This window comes from Boleophthalmus pectinirostris, unplaced genomic scaffold (assembly GCF_026225935.1).
Source record: "Boleophthalmus pectinirostris isolate CB_2022bp ecotype Guang Dong unplaced genomic scaffold, ASM2622593v1 HiC_scaffold_15, whole genome shotgun sequence".
NCBI classification, from domain to species: domain Eukaryota; kingdom Metazoa; phylum Chordata; class Actinopteri; order Gobiiformes; family Gobiidae; genus Boleophthalmus; species Boleophthalmus pectinirostris.
The window spans coordinates 15,631,051-15,657,245 of NW_026571070.1; the positions used below are offsets into that span (position 1 = coordinate 15,631,051).

Sequence of the window (26,195 nt, forward strand, 5' to 3'; positions counted from 1 at the left end):
TAAACCAGGACTAAACCAGAACTAAAACCAGGACTAGAATAGGACTAAACCAAGACTAAAATCACAACTAAAACCAGGTCTAAACCAGGTCTAAACCAGATCTAAACCAAGACTAAAACCAGAACTAAACCAGGACTAAAATCAGGTCTAAACCAGGTCTAAACCAGGTCTAAACCAGGACTAAAATCAGGATTAAACCAGAACTAAAGCCAGGGCTAGAACAGGACTAAACCAGGACAAAAATCAGGACTAAAATCAGATATAAACCAGGTCTAAACCAGGATTTAACCAAGACTGAGTCATGCAGTACAGGAGGGAGGCTCACATTCAGCCAATTTGAAAACCCCTGATTTAGATCTGGTTTTAGTCCTGGAATTTCCTATCTCTACTGAACTAAAGTTAGGAGGTAGCTGGCAACTTGAAAACTACTGCTTCATGACATCACAAGGTGGGACAGAGCTTTCTGAGCTTCGGAGATGAAGAGAAACTAATAAACCAGGATTACTCAAATGTGTGAATGAAACAAAACACAACTCCATGTCTGCTTTTGATGAGGCAACAACATTATAAAGTGGCTTAAATCTCAAAAGAATCCATTTTGTATGACATACTGTAGGACTTTTAAATGAAAAAATCATGTTCGACCAATCACGCGCTCCTCTGAGATCTTGTCCCTCCTCCTTTGGCGACCCCTATCCCCCACACATGCCCATAAAAATCAATGAAGCCCGCCGACAACATAAGCAGCTCCTAATGCTCTTCCTGTGCGCGATGGAACCAAATTAGATTTCATCCGCCGCCCTTAATGACAGCGCTGGGGCAGGTGAAGCCACAGAGACGGAGAATTAATGGAATGACCCACCACGAGCTCCTGGACATCTGCTCGGACCCCGGGTTGTTCATAAAGCGCTCGGTAATTGCGTGGACAGGACATTTGAACGACTATTTGAGCTGGAGTTTGACCTGAAAGATAAGGTTGTACGACCGTAAAAGTGTGGAATAGAAATCTGAGGAATTAACAAGGAGTGAGGAGGACTGCTGGGAAAGCTCACTGTTGGTAGATAATGTCTTTATTACAGTACATGTTTTTGTATTTGCAATTGAATGCAGGGGAAACCATCGCTTTAAAAAGTCAACTTAGGCCACTTTTATATGATGACAGTTTGAACTGAAGACGCAAAAGTGGCGATTGCGTCTTCACTTTTTATTCCAAGTTTAGACGAGTGTTTTCGGGAAGAAATCTGCGTGCATACGATGACGCAAAAGTGTGTGGAATTCGATTGGGTATGCATGCCATCCAACATGTTTGTTTCTGTGTACTTTATGTCTGTGATGTAAACGTGTATGCGACGTGAGCAGATCTGACCAGAGTTTTGCGTCTTGGGCAGAGTAGACGGAAATGCTACTGCGGAGTGTATTCAACTTTTTGCATTTTTAAGCCCCAAAAACAGCGTCAACGTCTAAACGAAAGACAATTCCTATAAAATATTTTGTCATTTTCATGTAAACAGGCCTTTAAAATCTTTCTATAATAGGCTATACTCAGAGGTTAACAATTGATTTTTTTGGTTGCACGTTACTAAACAACAATCTAAGGCTACGTTCAGACTGCAGGGCTTAACGCTCAATTCCGATTTTTTTGTGAAATCCGATGTTTTTGCGAGGTCATTCACATTTCCAATTAAATGCGACTTGTATGCGATCCCCTGTGTGAACGTTAAACGGCCTGAAAGTGTCCCGCATGTGCACTGGAGGACACGATGACGTCAACTGCAGCAGGCGTGCTCTGTGTTTACGGAAGTTGTCCAAACATGGACGCGAGCATTGAGCACCTGGTGATTTTAAAGTTTCTCTTGTACCAGAGCCAGAACATGAACAACTTACTTGTTTTAAGGAGGAGATTGAGAAGGAGAAGGACGAGGTTTTTGGCCGTGGCGTTTTGTGGGACAGTGGCACCAAAGTCCGTTGAAAGGAACATGTGGATGTGGAGACGTAGCCAAGAGTGGTGAGTGGTGATGTGCTTCACTTCAGTGACACGGAGTTCATTAACAATTTTCACCAACTTCAGCGCAGAATAGTGACGTTTGTGGCTTGTTGATAACGTGTAGGTCGGATGAATGCGCTTTGGCCGTTCACACTGAAGTCGCATGTCAAAAGATCAGATATGTATCGGTTTCAGGACCACATATCCAAGTGGCCTGGGTCACATTTGAAAAAAATCAGATCTGTGTCATTCAGACTGTCATTAAAAGATCAGATACAGGTCACATAGAAGCCAAAAAATCAGATTTGGGTCACTTCAGGCTGCAGTCTGAACGCAGCCTAAATGTATCTCTTCACACTGTCCATAACAAACTAAAAATAAAAGGAAAAGGAAAAAATGGTCAAAACACAAAAAAACAGCATAGAGATCTGACAATGTACATTAGTTATTGCAGAGTAGTGGAGCATTTACTTAATTAAAGGTACACTGTGTAACTTTTCTGGTGAGGAAATGCTTGTCCCTGGAATGTTCCACAGTATGACATTAAACTTATCTCGCATCTAACCAATTACTGGTGTTTTTATTGCTAAAATTTGAATAGAATAAATAAATTATGAACAAACTGAAGGCAGAACGAACCTTTAGCAAAGACTATAAAAATAAAATGATGTAATGTTTTAAAACAAAAAATAACTGTGGACTTTTCCTCTTTAACACCGCAGCATTGTGTCTGGAGCCACACTTTTGAATGCAGCTCTTAAAAACACGTTAGTGAGCCATGTTTCCTCTGCCCCAAACTTTCAGCTCAGTGTTACAGCGCACTAATAGAAATGTGCTGCACAATAACAACAGGCAGTCTCCTCTCTCTCTCTCTCTCTACGGTCCGCCTCTCTCTCTTCATTTATCTCTCTCTCCCCTTCTCTCTCTGCTTAGTCTTTTTCTCTGTCTCTCTCACTGTATCTCCATTCTATCTCTTTCTTCCCCGTTTTATATCACTGCTTTCTCTGTCTCTCTGCATCTCATCTCTCGATTTTCCTAATGTATCTCCCTGTATCTCTTCCCTCGCTTTTTCTCCTATCTCCCTCTCTTCATTTATCTCTCCTCTCTGTCACTCCCCCTCCCTCCCGTCCTCCCTCTTTCCATTTCTTCTATCTCTCTCCCTCTTCGTCTTTATACTCTCCTGCTCTGTCTCCCTTCTCTTTCTCTTTTTCTCGCTCCTTGTATCCTTGTATCTCCCTCTTTCTCTCTCTATCTCTCTCTCTACCTATATCTCTTCTCTCTCCCCTTTTTCTCTCTCACTCCCTCTCTCTTTATCCTCTCATTCTTCCCGTATCTCTCCTCTGTATCTTCATCCTCTTTCCCCCTGCATCTCTCTCTCTCCCCTCTCTCTGCTTACTATTTTCTTGCTGTCTACCCCCCCCATCTCTCTCTCTTCCTCTCACTCTCTCACTATATCTCCGTTCTATCTCTTCTGTCCCTCTGCATCTCATCTCTCTTTTGCTAATGTATCTCCCTGTATCTCTTCCCTCTCTTTTTCTCCTATATCCCTCTCTTCATTTATCTGTCACTCCTCCTCCCTCCATCTCTTCTATTTTTTTCTCTCTCTGTCCCGCTATGTCTTTATACTGCTTCTCCTGCTCTGTCTATCTCCCATCCCTTTCTCTTCTTCTTTCTCCTTGTATATCCTCTCTCTCTTTCTCTCTCTGTATCTCTCTTCTCTCTCCCCGTTTTTCTTTCTCCCTCCCTCCTTCTTTATCCTCTCTCTCTCCCTGTATCTCTCTGCTGGCTATTTTCTCGCTCCGTCTATCCCCCATCTCTCTCTCTATTTCTCTCTTTCTCTCATTCTCTCACTGTATTTCAGTTCTATCTCTTCTGTCTCCCCGCATCTCATCTCTCAATTTTGTTAATGTATCTCCCTGTATCTCTTTCCTCGCTCTTTCTCCTCTCTTCATTTATCTCTCTTCTGTGCCTCTCCCCCTCCCTCCTTCTCTCCCTCCCTCCATGTCTTCTATTTTCTCTCTCTCCCTCTACATCTTTATACTGCATCTCCTGCTCAGTCTATCCCCCTTCCCTCTCTTTTTCTTTCTCATTGTATCTCTCTCTCTCTCTCTGCATCTCTTTCCTCTCTCTCCCCCTGTATCTCTCTTCTCTCTCCTCCCTTTTTCTCTCTCACTCTATCTCTCCTCTCTCTGTCTCTCTCCCTCTCTGTATCTCTTCTCTCTCCTCCCCTTTCTCTCTCATTCTATCTCTCCTCTTTGTCTCTCTCTCTCTCCCTCCCTCTTTATCCTCTCTCTCTCCTCTGTCTCCCTTTTCCCTTTTTCTCACCCACTGTGTCTCTTTGTCTCTCTTTCTCTCTCCCTCTGTATCTTTTCTCTCTCACTCTATCTCTCCTCTCTCTGTTTCTCTCTCTCCCCTGTATCTCTCCTCTTTTCCCCTGTATCTCTACTCTCTCCTCCTTTTGTCTCTCTCATTCTATCTCTCCTTTCTGTCTCTCTCACTCCCTCCCTCTTTATCCTCTCTATCCCTGTCTCTCTTTTCTCTCCTCCCTTTTTCTTCTCCACTGTGTCTCTTTGTCTCTCGCTCCCTCTTTATCCTCTCCCTCTTCCCCTGTATCTCTCCTCTGTATCTTCATCCTCTCTCCCCCTGCATCTCTCTCACCCTTTCTCTTCCTCCTTCACTCTCTCCCCCTACTTCCCTCTCTCTCTCTTCCCCCTCTCCCCCTCCTCCCTCTCCAAGTCCCGGTTTTATATTTATACCCTAGTCCATTTAAAGGAGTGGGTCCCCAGCTAATCTTGCAGACTGATGGAGATAGTGTGGTATTGCCCTGTCAGCTACTTAACCAGGACCATTTTAGCTCGGCATTAAAGTGTTTTGTTCACCGGGGCTGCAGCAGTGTTGAGCAGAGGCCCACCTTTAACTGGGAGAAGAAAAGAGCCACTGTAACTTTTAAACAGATTCCAAAACAGGAAGTGATTTGCTGAAGTGTCGCTATGACGATGACTTTGGCCGTCCTTGTCCTCTGTCTTCACATCTGTCCAGTATCTCCATATGTCAGTGTGACCCCGGCAGCTTGGAGTCAAATCATTATATGTCTGTGTGCTGTCACGTGCTTTTTAACACACACCAGAATTAGACTTTTTATGAAAATGGATGGAAAGTTACAAGGCTGATTTCATTCTTGTTTAATTGTTCTATTTCTAATAAGATTCTGAAGATTTGTTGAGGATTATATAAAAATGCTATTACAGAAATAATAGAATTAGATGTTTGTAAAACTCTGATTGTACCTATATTATGCAAAAGTTAGGCCCGTTAGCGGCGCATTACATACGTCACGACCAAATAGCAGTGATTGGTTAAATAAAAAAAGTACCCAACTACTGTCGAATGAACGAATTGTAACGCTGCGAAGTTAGATGGTTTCTACAAAGTGAAACTGGCTGATGAATCAGGCTGGCGCCACCTAGTGCCTCCACTAAATTTCATTTCTCTCCAGCAACTAGTTCAGGAATCGGAATACAGTAGACCAGGGGTGTCCAAACTTTTTTCATCAAGGGCCACATATCTAAACACAGACGAGGTGAATACAGTACAGTGAATAATACAAATATGTGCATGTTTATAATGTTAGAATGACCTTTTATTCATGCTAAGATCCTCAAAACCACACACTAAATATTAAATATTGGCTTTACCAAGGTAGATTTTCAAAAAAACTTGCAGTAAATAATTCATTATTTATTGATGCAAGGTAATTTGGGCCAATTCACCTGGAAGCCTGAGGGCCAAGAAAAAATTGTCTGAGGGCCGCAATTGGCCCACAGGCCATACTTGGGACATGCCTGCAATAGACGGTTTGCAAGAACCCCGGAAGTTGTAGACCTCACACTGGCCAATCAGCAAAGAGCTGTGAAGCCATGATGTCAAACTCAAGCCCCTGTCTGGGTCCATTTAATGGTACAGCGGTCGAGATTGGTATAGATGAAGCCAGACATTGTGTGTTGACAACAATTCCCGAGATCGAGGATTTAAAGCCAGAACAAAGAGAATGTTTGGTGAATTTTATCACGGGGAAAGATGTTATTGCCCCTCTTCCTATGGGATTTGGTGCATTACATATGTCACGACCAAATAGCAGTGATTGGTTAAATAAAAAAAGTTCCTGCCTACAAATTCTAATACTGCAAGGTCAGATGGTTTCTATGAAGAGATACCGGCTGATGAATCAGATTAGTGTTTTGATTCATTCACATATGTTTGAGTAACTCTTTATTATTAGTCTGTCTACATCTCCAAAGCTCAAAATGCTTTGTCCCACTTTGTGATGCCATGTCGTGGTAGTTTTCGAGTTAACACCTACCTTTTGCTTTTAGATAAGTAGCGATTTGCATTTCTGGGGCTATGATTATCCAAATGATCCTAGTGAAGGTGTATGGAGTTTAAAACCACAGTGGAGCTCTTCCTATTATTAATGTTTTCCATTTGACAGAAGAACTCAGAAAAAATATATGCAGAGTTTGTATGTTAAACATGTGTAAATGAAACAAAACACAACTTCCAGTATGTTTGCGATGAGGAAACAACATTATAACAGATCAGAAAATAGTGTAATATAGTCCTTTAATGTTTTTTTTTTTTTTTTTTTTTTTTTACACCAAGATAATAACCCATTTTTACACTTTCCTTTGCTGTGCTGCTGGATGCTAATGGCCTCGTCTGTGGATAGCTGCAGCCCGAGTTAGCGAGCCGTGAGTTAATGATAAGTGGGAACCATTATAACTCTAAAAGGCTTTAAAAGTTGATTGTGAATAATATACTTACAATCTTTAAAAGTCATTTCCTTCATGTACCCAGATCAGAAAAAGTGCATCACCATTTGCTTTTTATGGACAAACTCAGTATATCTTTGCTTTCTATGTCTTATATGAAAACAATTTATTTTTGCTGTAATTTCTGCTCGGTCCTTTGTTGTGTTTATGGCGTAGACTAGCACATGATAAAAGTATATGAGCCTCAGACAAACAGAAGAAGAAATCACCTTTTTAATACCTCCTGCGCTGTGCCCATTGGGTGTGCTGGGCTGCAGTGCCTGTGCTCTGCTTATTTCAGTGGGCACAGGCTTATTGAGGGCACAGGTCCCGCCGAGGGAGGAGGGGCCCTGTTCAAACGGATGATTATCACAAGTGGAGCTGGCATCTGAGTCCGCAAAGGCCCAAACTGCACCAAAATCAAAACTGTGCTAAAAGTTAAACATGGAGCACTGGAACTTTTTTACATTGTTACAGAAAGAATCATACGCTGAATGCATTTGATATGAAATAAGAACAAGAAGAGAGCTGCAACTAAAACAAAGACAAATATGCAGTTGTTTCTAATATGATACCTTTTTTTTGGCATCTTCTCAGAGATCTTGAAGTAAAAAAATCGTGTGACAGTAGCTCAGTTGGTAGAATATTTGTCAATGTCCACTGGTTCGAAGGTTGGTTCAGTTTGAATATCATCGACATAAACATCAATGATTGAGCGTTCAGATAGCGGTGTGATTCCAGCTCCCACAGATAAATGCTGTCGTTGTGTCCCTGGGCAAGACAGTTAACCCACCTCACCCCCAGTGTCTGTGTACACTGGTGTGTGAATGTGAATGTGTGTGTGTTATGGCTCGCGCTTGTGCCTTCTGTATTTGCATGTGCTGTGTTGAACCTGGCGTCTGTTTGGTGGGGTGTGGTCCCGTTGCAGTTGGGCGGGCTCCAATGTCCTTCGTGCTGTGGTTGGAGGATTGACGTCCCAATCCTCAAGTCTCCTTCCTACACATCTATCGCCACATCCAATAAAAGTGCTGTGCGCCTGTCCCTCCTCGTGGCTGGATTTCAGTTTCGGTTTGCCACATTCAGTGACACATCTCTTTTTGTCTGCTGTTTACAAAGTTTTAAGTAATTGCTAGTTTGGCTTGGCCCTTGAGCATTTGTATTTTCTTTGAGTCATTTATCCCATTAGAGTTATTGTTTAGTTGTATTGGGAATTTTAGATTTTTCGAATGTAAAAGACCTTTATTTTTGTCATTGTACTTACTTTCACTTTATAAAAGCCACTCACATCTTGTTTGTGTTACTTTCCTTTGTCCCCAGCACTGGTTTGTAACAGTGTGTGAATGGTTCTTTGATGTAAAACACTTAAAGTGCCTTGAATGTGGAAAAGCGCTATATAAAAATATGACCGTTTACCATTTAAATCATTACTACTACTACTTATTTTAGTTTAGTTTTGTATATGTGTGTATCATCTATTCATAGGATTTTTATAAGACTATTTTTGAAAACGGGAAAAAAATAAATAAATCCAGTTGACCTAATATTGTTTTGAGTATTGCTATGCCTGGATGAGTAAAAAATGAACTTGGATATCGTCATCCATTGTGGCATTGAAATTGAAAAATTATTTGAAAGCAGAATACAGGTTACTAAGAAGGACATTTCCTTTTCATGAATTTCTTGTGTGTTTAACTTTGTGACACTGTTGGTGTTTTTATATTTTGTGAAAGAAAAAAATTAATAAAAAAAAAAAGATTCTTAATTTAAGCTTGATGTGCTCATATAGAGGTATCCATCCCTTATTAGTATATTAGTCCTGAAGTCAAAATGCCTTGTCACGTTTAGGCCTAGACAGCATCCCGTTGGGTCTCCATGGTAACGGGTTTGTCCTGAACACAGAGGGATTCTTATGGAGGGACAGAGATCACAGATGCCCTCCCGCTGCTCTTTCATATCGTGTGTACTATTCTGTGAGCACATGACAAGCCCGTGTGCAAATCTGAAATGTCTCTCAGCATTTCCTACCCAACATTCTTTTGAAAAATACCAGCATAAATGTCCAAGTGTCCGTCAAACTCAGCCCAAAGAAATGTAATTTATAGTAATATACAAAGTTGAGCAAAGGGACAGGACTGACCTTTTATGGCAGTCCCAACAGTGCAGATATTAAACCAGCAATAAAAACAAATATGGGATGCTTCCAGCTACAATATGAAACATTTCCACTTGTTTGTATGCCTGTGCTGTAGCTACTTTCCAACATTGTGCAAAATTACTTGTCAGTCAAAACTTCTAAAGCAGTGGTCCAACTTCAAGAACGTTTTTAGAGGCTTCGTGGTCACTGTTTCTTTTTCTTACTTTAAAAATAATATTATTAACTTAAACTTTCTTCACATTAGTTCTATATGTGTTTTTATCCTAAATGACAGCTTTTCATACTTGCAAAAACGCATTGGATTGTATTGTAGCACTTTTCTTTATTCAGAAATGCTTTTGGTTGCCTTACTCACTGACTTCTCAATGAAATCCAACAGTGTTCTCTCTGATTACGGCATCGTCACACACAATCATATCAGCAAGTAGGATCATGTCTTGCTTCAAATATTTTCTAAAAAAATGGTCCATATTACACTCTTTTCTGATGACAGACACACATCATTAGCAGGAGCGGGGAGAGCTCAGGAGAGAGCAGGATCAACATGATTGGCTAAGAAGTTGGGTGGGCGGAGTCTCTGTTCACGCTGCCTTGTTGTTTCTTACCCGCACACTTCAGGCTAAATAAGACAAACTCAACGACAAGCCAGGGGCATTCAAAGGCAGCGTTTTAAAACTGAAAATACTGACACTATTTCTCCCTCATTGAAATAAAGGGCAAGAGTGTGTATGTTAAGTGTACACTGTGCTCTGGGAAAACAATTCTGTCTGCGTCTGCCTCAAGTAACTTGAATCTAATGAAGTGCCTCACATCGTCATATGTAACACACCTCTCACTGCTGTTAACCCCGAGCCCCGGTGTAGTTAGCGTGAGCTCTAGTGAAGATGGAAACAGAGCCACTGCATTAAAGTCAAACTCTGTTTTTCGGGCAATAATCCATAACATGAAAAATAACTCGATAATTACTTTTTTTTAAAAACAACACTGTTTAACACACAAATTCTGCATATCCAGGCCGAGTTTTTCTCTCAAACTGAAAACACCTTTTGATGTCTCTTTGATAACACAGGAAGTGCTCCACTGTGTTTTTAAACTCCATACACCTTCACTAGAATCATTTGGATCATTGCAACCCTGGAACTTTCAATCTCTACTAAACAAAAGGTAAAAAGTAGCTTGTGTAACTTGAAAACTACCACTTCATGACATCACAAGGTGGAACAGAGCATTTTGATCTTTGAGGAAGCAGACAGCCTAATTATGTTGGATTACTCACATGCGTGAATGAAACAAAACACGGCTCCAGGTCTGTTTTTGATGAGGTAACAACATTATAACATGGCTAAAAGCTCCACTAGAGTAAATTTTGCATAATATCGGTCTTTTAAATGATCTTCGTATAAACTTGTCTTTGTCTCTTCTCTTTTGCAGGTGTCCCTAATAACATTGGTCCAGTTAGTAAGTAAACTTTACCCATCTCTGAGACTGCATGACGCTTTGCTCTGCCTGCGATGCCCCTTCCCCTCCAACTCCTCCTCTCATCCTCCCATACCTCCACTCTCCCTCCAAACTTGTGTTCATATCTGATCTAATCTTTTTTTTTCTGTACAACCACTGCACAACTGTTTTTAGATAAATACATAAACAATATTCGGGAATGAAATGCCACGCCAGCATATTAATTCTTATCGCGACCATCTAGATAACACGAGGCTAGCCCTGAATCCGCTGTGTCATTTGTGTATTTCCCCTCCTCCATGCATTATAAATAAATGGCATCTAGACTTTATTAAGGTGCCAGGACCTTGCCAGTAGCGTAATGTCACAGGAGGTCATTTTTAATATAATCTGCTCTGGTGTTCGGTCCTGGGTTGGTATTATCTTCGTCAACCAGTCGCCCCCGAGGAAGAGAAGGAGGCAGCCGAGAGGTGCCATGGCTCCTGTTACGACTGCCTGGAAGGAACTAAAGCAGTGTATTGAACAAGAGAGGTTCACTGTGGAGATGGGTGTCTTCAGTGTCGTATTGGCGTGTTGGCATGGCACCACATTGATTGGAGAGTTGTCCCCTCTCTACCTCAGTCTGCAAGTCTGTTTGACTGTAAAGACTGTGAACTTTTGATTAACTCACAACAACTGAATTCACAGGTCTATAATCCAGAGCGGTTCTGTTTTAAACTACAATTGTAGAATACTGAATACATGAAAACGCTTTAATGGACTGAAAAATAAAACACTAATTAAGTTACAGAATATACATTAATGTTAGACCTACTTCTCACTTCTTACTTATTCATTTGTTACTCAAAGAGAACTTTAAAGAAGACCTATTGTGCTTGTGTCTGCTATATACTTATAAAATATAACCTACATGCATTATTATCGTATAATGTTGTGGAAATTTAAAATTTTAATATTAATTTCAGACATTCTAATTTGTAATATTTATTTAAAACTCCTTAATAATAAAAGAAATAAGTTGCCCAATAAAGTGCCCATTGGGAGCTGACGTCGCTGTAAACGTCATTACAACAAAGAGTCGTGAACTTGTCAGCGACTCCTATGCTCATGTCCATTTCTCTTCAGCGACTAGGTCAGGAATTGGACTACACTAGACAGTTTGCAAGAACCCCAGCCAATCAGTGAAGAGATGTGAAGCTATGACATCAATCTCAAGCTCCTGTCTGGGTCCCTTTTGTGGTACAGCACAACGGCAAACAAAGTGGTTGAGATGGATGTAGACGAAGCCATACATTCTGTGTTGGCAACGATTCCCCAGATCGAAGATTTAAAGCCGGAACAAAGAGAATGTTTGGAAGGGGAAAGACAGAAAGATGTTAAGACATTGCTCTTCTTCCTACTGGATTTGGTGCATTACATACGTCACGACCAAATAGCAGTGATTGGTTAATTTAAAAAGTATCTGCCTACCTTTGAGCGAACGAATCCTAATGCTGCGAGGTCAGACAGTTTCCAGGAAATGAAACCAGCTGATGAATCAGGCTAATGCAGGGGCGGACTGCGACTAAAAGACGACCCTGGACTTTTCCCCCACCATTCGGGCCACATTAAAACTCATAGAGAGGGAGTGGTCCGCACACATAACATTAAGAAATAGTTTTTTTTTTTTTAATTCGTACGAAAATGAGAGGGGAATAAACTATGACAAGGTTAAAAGCTCTAAAAAGTAAATTTTACGTAGTAGGTCTACTTTAAATTTGGTGTTATATATTTTAATAGTGACTGTTTTGCATATTAAGTAATGAAAAGACAAAACACATGAGAATTATGTTGCATGTACAGTTCAACAGTAGAAACTGAAGTGGTAAAAAGTTGGTCCAGGTAGGGTCCATAGCAAAAGAAACTTTTGTCCAGATTTTCTTTTGCTATTTCCATGGAATATCTCTGTAAACCTGTTTAACAGTTATAATCAATAATCTTCTAGCCTCCTTCTGTAGAATACTTGACAACACATCAGTAATATATTGACCTATAAGTCAATATCACTAAACACTCCAAAGCGAAGCCTCTCCCCAGTGACTCCTAATTCATCACAGCATCTTTTGTAAGTATTGGGATTGTGCTTCTTCCTCTGCTCTGTTAGCCCTGCCCAGAGCCCTGCCACTTCTTCTCTTGTTTTCTCATCATTTAAAAGCTTACCGAGCGATGGGCATCTTTCCCAAAACCAAAGAAAACAGATTGTTCCCCAGCGGATTGTCATTAATCAAGATTTAGGTCAGAAATGGACACTCGCACACTCCCTCCTTCCCCTTCTCCCCCTCCATCCTCCTCCTCCTCCTCCCTTCTTTAAGCTGTCACATATTCCCTCCTCACATCTTCGGGATTGACCTTTCACCTTTTGCATGTGCCTAAGTAAGTGCATGTTTATCATCCATGTTGTTTACGAATCCACGTAAAGATTTCTATATTGACACGCCATCACTATGCTAGGCCATGTCCAGCGGCTGTCCACATACGAGCCACTTTTAGGGGAGTCTCTGTGCATGTGTTACGGGTGTGTTTGTGTTGGGGGGGGGGGTGGGGGATGGGTGGTTTGATAAACTTAAAGATTAAAGAAGGTTTCATAGGGAGGTGCAGAGAGACGAGGAGGAGCGCTGTCAGCCAGAGACCACAAACCACAGACATCACAGGCAGCACAGAGAGAGAGAGCGACACAGAGATTATAGAGGAGCAGAGTGTGGATGTGTTCACACGGTAACAGCAAAACAGTGGCCAAAATCTGGGTTAAATATAAAGTAATGCCTCTAGTCAAATTATTAAGATTTCTGAAATGTAAACAGACTCTTAGATTTATTTTAGACTGTATGAAATGTACCGTATATACGATCCATGGATTTCAGCGTCCTCTGACAGTGTGAGGAATTTTCAAGAGTCAAAAAATAAAATACAGCATTTTTAGTTTTAGTTTTAAATTGTAAATTTTTATGGCAACAGTCCTAGTTTTGTCATCATTCTGAAACCAGTGGATATGTTGTGGGAAAACAAGTGGTCAAGATCTGGTTTCTTAGTAAATACGGCTCAAGGTAAATGAAGATTTCTGATTAAATTTGAATTAAACCCCTTCTTGATTTTTTATTTTTATTTTTATTTTTACTATTATTATTTTTTTTTTTAAGTACGTACTATATTAATTTACTATACTTACTGTACTATATTTAGTTTTTAGTACAGTTTCAATATGCTGTACTATATGCTTTATAATTTCCTCTTAGGTGACATTTTGAGGACTTTTTACCATTCAAAAGATAAAATATTTTGTTAATTGCTTTTTTAAAATTGTATTTATTTATATATTTTTACATTTTCATCATCCTGAGACCCATGGATATGTTGCAGGAAAAAAAAAGTTTTGGTTTATTTCACATAAATTACATATTGTAAAGGTGAAATAATTTGGGCACCTTTTTCGTCTGCTTTCTTTTGGTTTCTTCTTTCAAGTAACTTAATTTTAATATTTTAATAACATTTTAATAATTACTTTGAATGTTAATTTAATTAACCAAATGGGCATTGTGGTATAAAATATATATTTGCTACTATAAAAAAAGAAAAGGAAAAGGAAATGGTATATAAGGACAGCCGTTGTTATTTTTGTAGATTTTTACACAGTGCTTTTTAGGTTTTGGCTCTCTGTGTTATCAGGGAACCCAGCAATGATTTCATTCATTATATTTCCAAGAGCCAGACAGCATAATTACACTGGATTCTGTTGTGTACAATGTGAACACCTCCACAGTATATAAAAGTCATACATTCAGGTGAAGTAAAATAAAGAGCCAGCAGTGAGAATAAAGCTCCCACTTTTCATGTTGTTCAAAGGTAATTGAATTCCTTATTGACTTTTTCTCAATGCTATTTCAGGTTTATTAAGCCCGCAGAATCACCTAATGCACACCATTAAAGCAAAATTAATATATAAAAAAGTAGCACGTCTGTGAGTGCGTTTCATTATATCTATGGCTTTGATTAAAATCCTTCAGTGCTCATTTGGCCGGCGTTACCTGCGCTGATCCCATAAGGAAGTCATTACCCAGACTCAGAAGTGTGCAATTTATCCAGTCAATTACAGCAAAAATTAAAATATTATCTTTGCAATTAGATGTTATAGAGCTGGACAGTGTGGTTTTTGCCTGGTTTTAGTACGTCTCATTCAAAGAGGCGATCTGGTTCCCATTATAGCTATTTACAGATTCTTTTAGTGAGATCAATTTGAAAACGCTTTATGGATAAAACGTACAGGATAAGATTGTGCTGTTTTGTTGGAATACTTAAGAAATCAATTTGCTAAAACAGACACTTTATACAGTTGCCAAGCTAATGTATTATTTATTTTTAAAGGTGCACTGTGTCACTTTGCGGGTGATGGCTCTGTCGCTGTGCAGATGATTTTGCTTTGCCTTTAATGTTCCGCTTTTGTGCATTTATTCAATTACTGTTTTTATTGTTTAGAAATACATGACCCGGAATTTGGCCTGGCAACATCATCTGCTTGTCTCCATGGAGATAGATGCGTTTAATGTGTTACTGCGGAACATTCCAGGCAAAGCAAGCAAGCAGCAAGCAAATGGTCAACTCTCACACAAAAATGACAAATAAATTATTCACTAAAAATGATTTATGAAACTGTACCCAAGTGAGAATGGCCACTTATTGTACATATATTGACATAGGTTTAATGTAGACCATGGCATTCAGACTTATCTAACATTGGCTATAACATTTAAAGCTGCACTGCGTAACTTTACTTGTAGTGTGTTCGCTAGAGGTCTGCGCGGAACAGAATTTTCAGTCCCGCTCCCGCACGCAAAGAATTGCAAATTTTCATTCCCACTCCTGCCCACATCTGCGATATTTTGTCCCACTCCTGCCCACCAATCCCTTAAGATGGGGTCGTTCGCTTTCTTAAGTTCTATCAAACATGAAGAAATGGAAAGGAATTGTCTAAAATGTGCCTGAGATTAGACCACATCCACACATTTAGGCTGTATAAAATGTTTTTATTAATGCCAAATAAAATATCCAGCACAAATGATGTATGATAGGCTGATACGAATCATTTTTATATTTTACTTTACACTCATATTTAGTTTGTGGGACTGCAGTTTATCATCCCGCCCGCTCCCGCATTGTGCAGTCTTGCTTACTCGCGCCACATTGTTTTGCGTCGGGTCCCTCAGGTGCAGGGCTCTAGCGTCCGCTTTCTGTTTGTATCAATGGAGATGTTATTGCTTTGTATGACAGCAAACTGATGTATCTCCATGGCCAAGTTACAGGTCAGATCTGCGAAGAGGCTATCTCAGTAACAGTAAGAATTCACGTTTTCAAGATTTTTTTTTTTTTAGTTAAAAGATGTAATGAAGTAAACACTAGATTTATATTTAACACTATACTGTGTAACATTCCAATGCAAACAATAACATCTCCATGGACACAAGCCAGTGACAGACCAGAAAAGTTACGCAGTGCACCTTTAACATGAACATTTAAAAACTTTATAGTCATGATATTGATTTGAGCTCTAAAAATCTTCCTCATACTGTATATTTCCCATATTTATAAATCATCAGGATACAGCATAAGCCGCCAAATTGCTACACACCGCTCGCAAAACGCGGCACACGGCCAAGACGCCACTGGACGTTAATGAGTCCAGATTGCATGATTCATGGAGTCAATAGGCAGAGGACAGTAAGATCAAGTACAGAGATGAAGGATCGTGACCATGGAAACCTATCCCGGGCCTCTCCGTTACCGCGCAGTATTTCCCTGACACGGAAATACCGCCGTGTATGTGACTATGAGGTCCTGCTCCCTGCTCTACTCCTACCATTACTTATTCATTGTTATTCCTCCGCCAGAAATGTCCCGTAATGAGCTATCGATTGCGTAGTCGATTTGATGAATTAAACACAACGTCCCCAACATCTTAATTTGTCCAGATCCAGCAACGTAAAGAGATTTTTATGTTCTTATTTTCAACTTTTGTGTTCACCTTTTCACTCATTCTCATCGCCATACACGTAAATACAGCAAGAAATTACAATGTTCCTCCAATATTGAATCTATTGGGTGCATTTTGCCTGTCCATTCTTCTTGCTGTTACCTTGACGACTTTACGGTTTGCTGGACATGTCCGTGTCTCCAGTTGTGTGTGTCCACTGCCACTTAGACCCCAAACTCCCCTTTATTTACCCTATGATGAAGATTATGTATTTATATTGTTATAGAACACAAGAAGTGCCCTTGAATAACTCCTGGTTTTTCTCAATTGTACGCAGTTCGGACGAATGCCTCCTCCCTAGGTGTCGCTAACCGAAAAGAAGGTAGGCTTTTAAGATTATGGAAACACTTTTTATGCCAGATATTTTTTAAAGTTAGTACAAGAAGACAATGAGAGCTCTACTCCCATGATTTAACAGATTGGTGATGGTTGGAGGTTTGTATAGAAGTGTGGATCACAGTTATTAAGAAAAAGATGAAAATAAGTGTGAAATACAGGAGAATGATTTGAAATGGACAAGGTAAACCCACAACAATGAAGCCATGTGATTCCAATGTGATGTCAATTATATGGAAAAGATTTGGTCTTGGTTGGAGGCTTGTATATTGTTTTGGACAATCAGTCATTCAAAAGCAAAGACATTCTGGTGACTTTTCATTGTAACTTTGCTGTTATAATTGGATTTCCTAATATTTTAAACCATAATAGGGAATACACATTCTGCAGTCTATAACATCCAAATACTCTACTGGTCAAAAGTTTTAGAACACCATCATTTTTCCAGTTATTTATTGCAATTCACGTCATGTAAGTCCAATGAAGAGCTTGAAATGGTACAAAGGTAAGAACTGAACAGCCAGAGGTTAAAAAAAGATAAAAGATACAAAACACAAGTCCGAGCTCTGCCAAAACTACCTCAGGAAAAAAAGAACAAGATGGTGAACATGAAAACAGGAGTGGAGTGGCCAGCAGAGTCTCCAGACTTAAACCCCACTGAGCTGGTTTTGGGATGAACTGGACAGAAGAGTGAAAGCCGAGCAACCTACAAGTGCCACACATTTATGGGAACTTCTGCAACAGACTTGAAAGAATATTTGATTTCTATTGTAAAAAGAAGGCCACGAAGTGTGTTCAGCTGTTATATCTGCCAAAGGAGGACACTTTCATGAATCAAAAGTTTAGAATATGTTTTGGTCAACAGTAAAAAACTGGAAAATGTGTGGTGTTCTAAAACTTTTAACCGGTAGTGTATGTTAAAGGTCCTATATTACACACTGTGGATTCTCGTGAGCTTTAAGCCATGTTATAATGGCGTTACCTCATCAAAAACACACCTGGAGTTGTGTTGTGTTTCAGTAGTCCTTTATTATTAGTTTGTCAACATCTCCAAAGCTCAAAATGCTCTGTTCTACCTTGTGATGTCATGAAGCAGGAGTTTTCAAGTTAACAGCGACCTTTTACATTTTGTTCAGTAGAGATTGGTAATTCCAGGTTTGAAATTATCCAAATGATTCTAGTGAAGGTGTCTGGAGTTTAAAAACACAGTCGAGCTCTTCCTGTATTACCACATGACATCACAAATTGGAACAGAGTGGTTTCTGCTAGAGAGAAGAACTCATCTTAAACATGTGTGAACGGAACAAAACACAACTCCAGGTCTCTTTGTGATGAGGAAACTTTATAGCATAAATCAGAAAATGTAATATGGGCCCTTTAAATATAAATTCTCTGGTAGAACGAAATAGTATAAGAAATCACTCCTTTTGTCAATAATATTCAAGCCAGCGTACGTTCCCTCACAGTCTCCGTGTGCTGGACTACTCTAACCCACATCTTAGAATTACAGGCTCTCCTACAATAACCATGTGCATTTTAACACACGCATGAAATTTTAATAGGCCCCGGACCCTCCACTGAGTCAATAGTTCAGCTGTGCATACTGCTTAAATCACTGACTTTGACCAATCACTTACTCCACCATGCACAGGTCTGTTTCTTCTACGGCCACTGAATGCAGCCAGCGTATGTGACAGCAGATATAATGGGTGCAGCCTTGGCCTATTATTCCTATTACCCCAGTGTTTGTTTTATGACCGTAAAGAAAAGGCTAGATTGATGCGTTCAGTGGTACAGAGGCAGTTCTTCCCCCTTATCCACGGTACTGTGCACAGATTTATGTGGTGGTGATGTTGGCCAGCTTCCAGTGCAGCGAGAAAGGTCTTTTGGGGGATACATTGTGTCAGGGGAGGCGTCCTCATAGGGCTTGAAATATACTTAGCACTTGTTAGTGAAATGGAGTGAAGAAGAAGAAAAAGCAACCAAAATATGTTTCTGAAGCATTTTGAATAAAACACAAAATCACTTTCCAAAACCATTATTTTAATTTGAACATCTTTCATGCTCATTGTTGCTTATTATATTCTGTTTACTGGTACACTGCTGTCTATTTCTTAACATTACATCATGTTTTATGTTTAAAGGTGCACTGCGTGACTTTTCTGATAGACGGTCTGCTACTTAATTGTCTCCATGGGGATGTTATTGCTTTGTCTGGAATGTTCCATGGTGTGATATTAAACAAATCCATCTAGCATTTATCCATTACGGATGTTTCTTTTGCTCAAAAACACAATAATTCCTTCTGTGAATAGGGGCGACTCTCCACAGATCTGAGCTGTAATGTAACGTAGTGCTGTAATCTACTTCTTTAGTATGGAACATTCTAGACAAACAATAACATTTCCATGGAGACAAACAGGTGGCAGATCCTCTACTAGAAATGTCACACGGCGCACCTTTAATTTCATGTCTTTTTTTTGTTTCTTTCTTCTTTTAATTTGTGTAGTAGCTCCTCAAGTTGCGTTGACTACTGCCCCTAGTGTCCACGTTGCAAACAGCAAGCGAGGTAGGACCATGTATTTTTGCTTTGCCCCCTGGATGACTCCAAATCTCTCCCCTGTATTTCCTGTCCTTTTAACCCTTTAGTCCTTACCAGACATCTTAGGCACTTTACGTCAACTTTTTCACGATTCACTGCCCAAAAGATGGCTCAAGGCACATTAAGGATTCACTCATCTATGCAATTGTTTCTAAACACTATAAAAGTCCCCCGGAATCTTCCTCGTGTGGATGTGTGAGGCTATATATACGACTATTTTTGGGGACCATGCTTCTGAGACTGGAGACATTTTATTCCCTGGGCGTGCATGATTTATGACCTTACCCTATTTCTGGAAAGGGGAGATTATTTGTCTTCGGCGAGTCGGTGAAAGTTATAGTCATCTAATGCGCAAGATCTTAGTGGTTAAGTCCAGAGAAAAAGCTCTCTGGCGGCAGGTGATATACTAGTACAGAGATTTCAACTTGATCTGTTCTGCTGGATTGTTAACAGTGTTGAGAAGTAACCAAATATACAGGATGTACCGAAAATATTCATACAGGATACCAAAATTAGAACTCTGAATGTATATTTTCAGCAGCTGTATTTTGGTGCAGTACTTTGTAATTTGGTGGTATTGAAAATCTAGTTACTTCCCTTAAATCAAAGGAAAATCTGTTGGTACTTGATCATGTAATATAGAACAGCAAAGATCAACTGATATGTTTTTTTTATGGCTGATGCGGATACTCTTTATTTTGAATATACAGCAACCGATAGCTGATAACGTCTGCTGATATTTTTGGGCCAATATGTAAGGCAGATTTGGATTATTTGCCACATATTATGGCATTTGAATTGACTAAAAACTCCTCCCAAACTTTTTTTTTTTTTCCACAAACCTTTAAGAGAGAAGTTTAGTCATACTTTGATCAGCGATCTCTTTTATTACAGTATTAAAGTGTTAATATAAAGCTTTGTCTGTATTTTTTTAGGCAAAAGATCGATAAAAACAGAAGATCGGTCTGTGTTGGTGGTTTAAAGGCAAAAACCAATATGCTAAAAAGTCCAAATATAGGCGTGACATATTGGTCAATCTCTATAACACAATATTAATGAGAAAAAATAGAAAATTCCTCAGCTTTTGTGATGAATGCTTGTATGATAAATGCACAACAAATGATGCATTAAAGCAATTTATTTTACTCCTTTTTTATATTATAACATAATGAGACTCAATGTAGAAGGAGTAGTAGATCATGTAATTGTACAGATCAGCTGAATACAGACCATGATAACTGTGTAATGAAAGATCCAAGGCTCTTTTGTTTAAAAAGAATATTTAAAATTCTTTATTTACACTGCAAACAGTAATATGTAGGCAAGTTAAAAATAAATGAAATTATGAACATTTTACTTGATTTGAGTAGATTCATCTTTACAAGTAAAATTATCTAGCATGTGTGCCATTTTCTCTTATCTTAAGAAAGAAACAATCTGTGAAGTTTTTACTAGATGTATTTCATTATTTAAAGTGCAAAAAGTCTTGTTCCATAGGTAGATTATTTACTTACCAACTGAAATGTTCTTAATTCAAGTCACAATAACTTTGCTAAATTTTACTTTTTATGCATTTTGGCAGCTCACTGTGAAAACTAAAATTCACCAAGTTTAAAATACTTGAATTAAGAAAAAAGTTATCTTGATTTGAATAAAGTATAATTATCTACCACTGGAACAAGACTTTTTGGACTTTAAATAGGAAAGTACATCTTGTTATACAAAAAAATAAGGAAAAAAAACAACAACCCTTTGCACATAAAATAAGAAACTAAATCTTATTTAGCTTGAATTAAGTAAAAGAAATCTTTCTTCATTGGTAGATAATTTTACTTGTCAAGTCAAGTCTCCTCAAATCAACTTAAATGTTTTTAATTGAGTAGTTTAAAGGTGCACTGTGTCACTTCTCTGGAGAGAGTCTGCAACCTGTTTGTCTCCATGGAGATGTTAATGCTGTGGTTGAAATTGTCCACAGTATGGCATTAAACTAATTTCCCTTGCATTTATTCAGTTGCAGTGCTATTTTTTTGCTTTAAAAACAAGTGGGGTGGCCTCTCCACAAAGCTAACTTGTAATTTGGCTTGTAAGATGGAGATTCTTAAGTTTAGGGCCATACTGTGGAACATTCTAGGCACATCTCCGTAGAGACAAGCTGGTGATGGACCCTCCATCAGACACAGTTACACAGTTACACAGTTACACAGTTACACACTGCACCTTTAAACTTACCTGAGTGGTACTTTTTGCAGTGCTGAGTGTACATTTTCAAACTATTCTTCCCAAAACGGGTGGTTAGCAATGGACACACGGACCTGACCCCAATACACTTCTTAACAACCACAATCCCTTGGAAGAAAGCCAACCTCCTCCTCCTCCTCCTCTTCCTCCTTCTTAACTGTGTTTCAGAATCAGTGCTGGGGCAGTTGGGCACTTGGGCAGTTGCCAGAGGAGTGGTTGGGGTCGCATCTGTCTGCGTTGTGACACATGTTGTCGGTGGTCAGTAAAGCGCGGGCCAATGATCCAGATTCACAGGGAGACGAGCGGAGCCAGAGCACCTAAGGGCAGAGCTGCCACAGTCTGTCACAGGCGGTAGAGAGGGGCCCTGGCTCTTTCTCTGCACGTTTAAGTCGCACAGTTTTGATTTAAAGTGACACAACACTTCAGCGCTAACATGGAGGAGCACTGCCACTGTGGCAAGAGACTGTGTGAGGAGTTAGTCACATTAGTGTCACTGTAAAATGCAGATGAAGTGGGCAGAGCAGGCAGAAAATGTGCTTAAGTAAGTACTTCAAAATGCTGTTATTCAAATAAAAGTACAATTTCATGGTCCAAGAAATTATCACATAGAAGTTTTTGATTGACTGATTGATTGATTTGTTTTTATTTTGAGTTTGTGCCAAGAAAGGAAAAAAAATATATATATTTACATACAATAAACACCAGAAAAGCACATTTCTCGAAAAGGCAGGCGTAAAAAGTTTTCAGGTTAGAGTAAGTGCAAGAGTAACTGGAGGTAACATGTAAAAAAAAAAAAAAAAACAGAAAACAAACTGAAGTAGCGGTGTAAGAAACAGAAATGTTGAAATTGTTTAATATTGTCAACAAAAAACTTTTGCCATTGTTTGAATTACTCACAGTGGGAAGAGTAACCAAAATTTTTACTCAACTAAGAGTACTGTTACATTACATTATACTACTACACATATTACTCAAGTAAAGATACAATTTTATAGAACTCAAAATGTTGCTTAAATACTTAAAAATGATACTTAAGTAATGTAACCTCCCCATGAGCTTCAAGTGATAATGAGAAAATGAGAAAAATAGATAAAGTAAGAAAAATATGGAGGGTGAATATTTGTTTTGAGATGTGCTGATGTGCTGATCCAACGGAAATGAAACTTCAAAGATTTACTGAGACCCATATATTTTTTAAATGTACCCAACAGGGTGATGCTTTGGGCTTCAGTACTTCAATGCCACATATCCAGGCCAAAGGAAATGGATTAAAAGGCCCATATTATGCTGTTTTTTGTTTTTTTTAAATCTCTGTTATAACATTGTTTCCTCATCACAAACATACCTGGAGTTTTGTATTGTTTCATTCACACAAATCCTGCATAACACAAACATAACACAATTCCGGGTATGCTTTTGATGAGGGAACAACATTTTAACATGGATTAAAGCTCACAAGAGTCCATTTTGCATTATATAGGACATTTCCTGGCTGTTTATCATCTAACCAATGGACGTGCAGTTGTTTTTGACTCATTGTAGAATCAATATTTCATTCCTTCGTGTTAAAAAACACAAGAAGAACAGAATTTTCTCTTAACATTGAACCCATGGTATTATAAACAGTACAGTACATACATGGCATTGTGGCCGTACCGGTTTGTCAAAGCCTGATCCCGTTAGATCTCAGAAGCTCAGCAGGACCAGGCCTCGGTAATACTTGGACGGGAGACCATTGGGAATTCCAGGTGCCACAGTGAGGCGCCAGTGGCAAAAACTGTTGTGTTGTGTCCTTAGGCAAGACACTTCACCCACATTGCCTAGTATGAAAGTTGTGTGTGTGTGAGTGTTGGTGGTGGTCAGAGGGGCCGATGGCGCAGATTGTCAGCCTCACTTCAGTCAGTCTGAATCCAGGGCAGCTGTGGCTATAGTAGAAGGTTACCACCACTGAGTGTTGAGTGAATGAATAATGAACTGTAAAACACTTTGGGTATCTTGAAAGGTGCTATATAAATGCAATGATTGATTAATTAATTAATTACTTCTCAAAGTGTGAGACTTAACAAAAAAAAGAGTTTATTTCTCTCACAGTCTGCAGACATTGTATTCTCCATTGAGGCTTCTAACAGAACCAAGAGATCAGGGAGAAGAAACTCAACGTTGTTTCAGTGAACTTTTAAAGATCTTATGTATTCCGTTAAAGAGACAGTACATTTCATTCATTATTTTAACATCACTACCACAGCTTTTTCACAGTGCAGACTGTTTTATTTTTGCTCCATTTCATATCATTGTGCAGTGTTCATGTATTGTCCTATCACCTCAGCCTTCCTCCGCCTCTGTGGTCGTGTCTGTAGTGATCTGACCTCTCAGCCCTGTACTAACGCTGTGCTTCTGTGTCATGTGTTCTAACTCAGGCTGTCGCATACTAACCCAGACTAACCATTCAAAACTCCTCGCATCTGTGACCTCATTGTCCCATGGCATGTCCCGGCTCCGACTCTGCTAACAACCGCCGCAGCACTCGCAGTTTAAAGCTGCGCTTTGTAACTTTTTCTGGACGGGGTCCGCAGCCTGTTTTGTCTTTATGTAGATGTTAAAGGTGCGCTATGTAGCTTTTTGGTTGGGGGTCTGTCACCTGCTTGTTTCTATGGATATGTCTTTGCTCTGCCTGGAATGCTCCACAGTAAGACATTAAACAGTTCTGCCTTATGTTTATTAAATTACACTTGGTTTTACTGCTCAAAAATAGAAAAACAGGCATTCTCTCCACAGATCTGACCTGCAACTTGATCTGATTTGGTCTCCATGAAGATAGAAATGTTTAATACCGTGAAACATTCTGGACAAAGCAATAGCATCTCCATGGAGAAAGCCATATGACGGACCCTCCACCAGAAAAGTTACACAATGCACCTTTATGCTTTGGTTTAAATTGTCCACAGTATGGTGTTAAACTAATCTGTCTTTCATTTATTCAACTACAGGTCTTATATATTGCTCAAAAATGACTTAAAAAACATCCATACTTACTACTAATGCAAAAACAGGCATTCTGACTAAGTGGGATCGCCTCTTCACAGATCTAATCTGTAATTTGCATAGTAACTTGCAAATCTCCATGGAGATTTTTAGACCATACTGTGGAACATTCTAAGCACATCTCCGTGGAAACAAGCAGGTGACGGACCCCCTCCAGAAAAGTTACACATCGCACCTTTAACCTCCACAAATCTATCGCGTCTCTCTCTCTCTCTCTCTTTCTTTCTCCTTTCTTTTCTCTCTACTTTTCTATTTATCTTTCTATCTTAACTTTACCTGCAAGACTGCGAATGCTTCGGCCACTCCAACCGGTGCAGCTACATCGAGCTGCTAAACACCGTCATTTGCGTCAGCTGTAAGCACAACACTAGGGGGCAGCACTGTCAGCTATGCAAGCTGGGCTACTACCGCAATGCCTCTGCCGAGCTGGACGATGAAAATGTGTGCATAGGTCAGTCCCCTAAACCCCGCCCCCCTCTCACTGTCACTGCTGTCACACTGCTCTGTCAATCATCTGGTCTCTACGGCAACAACTCACCTCATGCACGTCTACTTTGAATGTTTGGGGTTTTTATTGATGTTTTATTTTTTGTGACGCCAAAAAACACCACATAAATTTATCGTTTTATGATTTCAGCTTTGCACCATTTCATTCATGAACTTCATTAAACTTAACATTAAACTATTCATCTAGCATAAATTAGTAAACAAGATTAGGGAGAATAAAAGTTCATTTCAGTTTTTCAGAGTCATTTCCTGGTCAAAAAGAGCAGCCAGATTTCCAGTTTGAATCTTGCAGTCTTTTTCTGGAGTGTTGCATGATGCTAGTGTGACATGCAACTCCAACCTGTGTCTATCACCACACGTAACACATGACAGTCACATCACATGACCGTCATGACTGTTATGACTGTTCGCACCAGCCCACAGTGCGGCCACTTTCAGGTCACAGGGACACTGGGGTCTTTAAAAGTAGCTTTAGACCAGGTCCGGAATTTTGGACATAGAACCTCATTTCCTAGTGAACCCAGAGTGTTGGAGATGTGTGGAGACACTTTTTTAAATATTCCATCCAGTCCTTGTATGAAGTCGCTGATGCTAGACTAGTGCATGTCAATGGCCACAGTTATCCTGCCATTAAAAACTGTCTTACCCACTCCACAAAACACCCGAAGTAAATCTATTATTACGCCAGACTGTCGATGTCAATGTCTGTGTCGATAGAATAATTTTAGAAGTTTGAAGGATTTATGTCTGAACAGCAGCAGCGATATCACCTCACACCTATCTTACCGGCTAAGTAAAATTCCGCTGATGCTGAGAAAATAGTCCCTCAACATGCGACGATTCATGCGATGCAAGGTTAGTTTTATTTTAAACATTCTTCTATTGACACAGACATTTACATGGACAGTCTGGCGTAATAACAGATTTGCTTTGGGTGCTGTGTGGTGTGAGTAAGACTGTAGTGGCAGGCTAACTATGACCATTGATATGCACTAGCCTAGCAC

The 26,195-nt window shown here is 39.5% G+C and overlaps 1 protein-coding gene across 1 annotated transcript in view; it reads left to right on the forward strand.

Moving 5' to 3' along the window:
* The window catches only part of ntng1a (netrin g1a), a 173,320-nt gene that overhangs the window by 131,386 nt on the left and 15,739 nt on the right, over nucleotides 1–26,195 (forward strand). Inside the window, exons 4-5 of the mRNA XM_055151258.1 lie at nucleotides 10,379–10,405; nucleotides 24,968–25,135. Coding sequence (XP_055007233.1) covers nucleotides 10,379–10,405; nucleotides 24,968–25,135 — 195 coding nt within the window. The remainder of the gene's footprint in view (nucleotides 1–10,378; nucleotides 10,406–24,967; nucleotides 25,136–26,195) is intronic.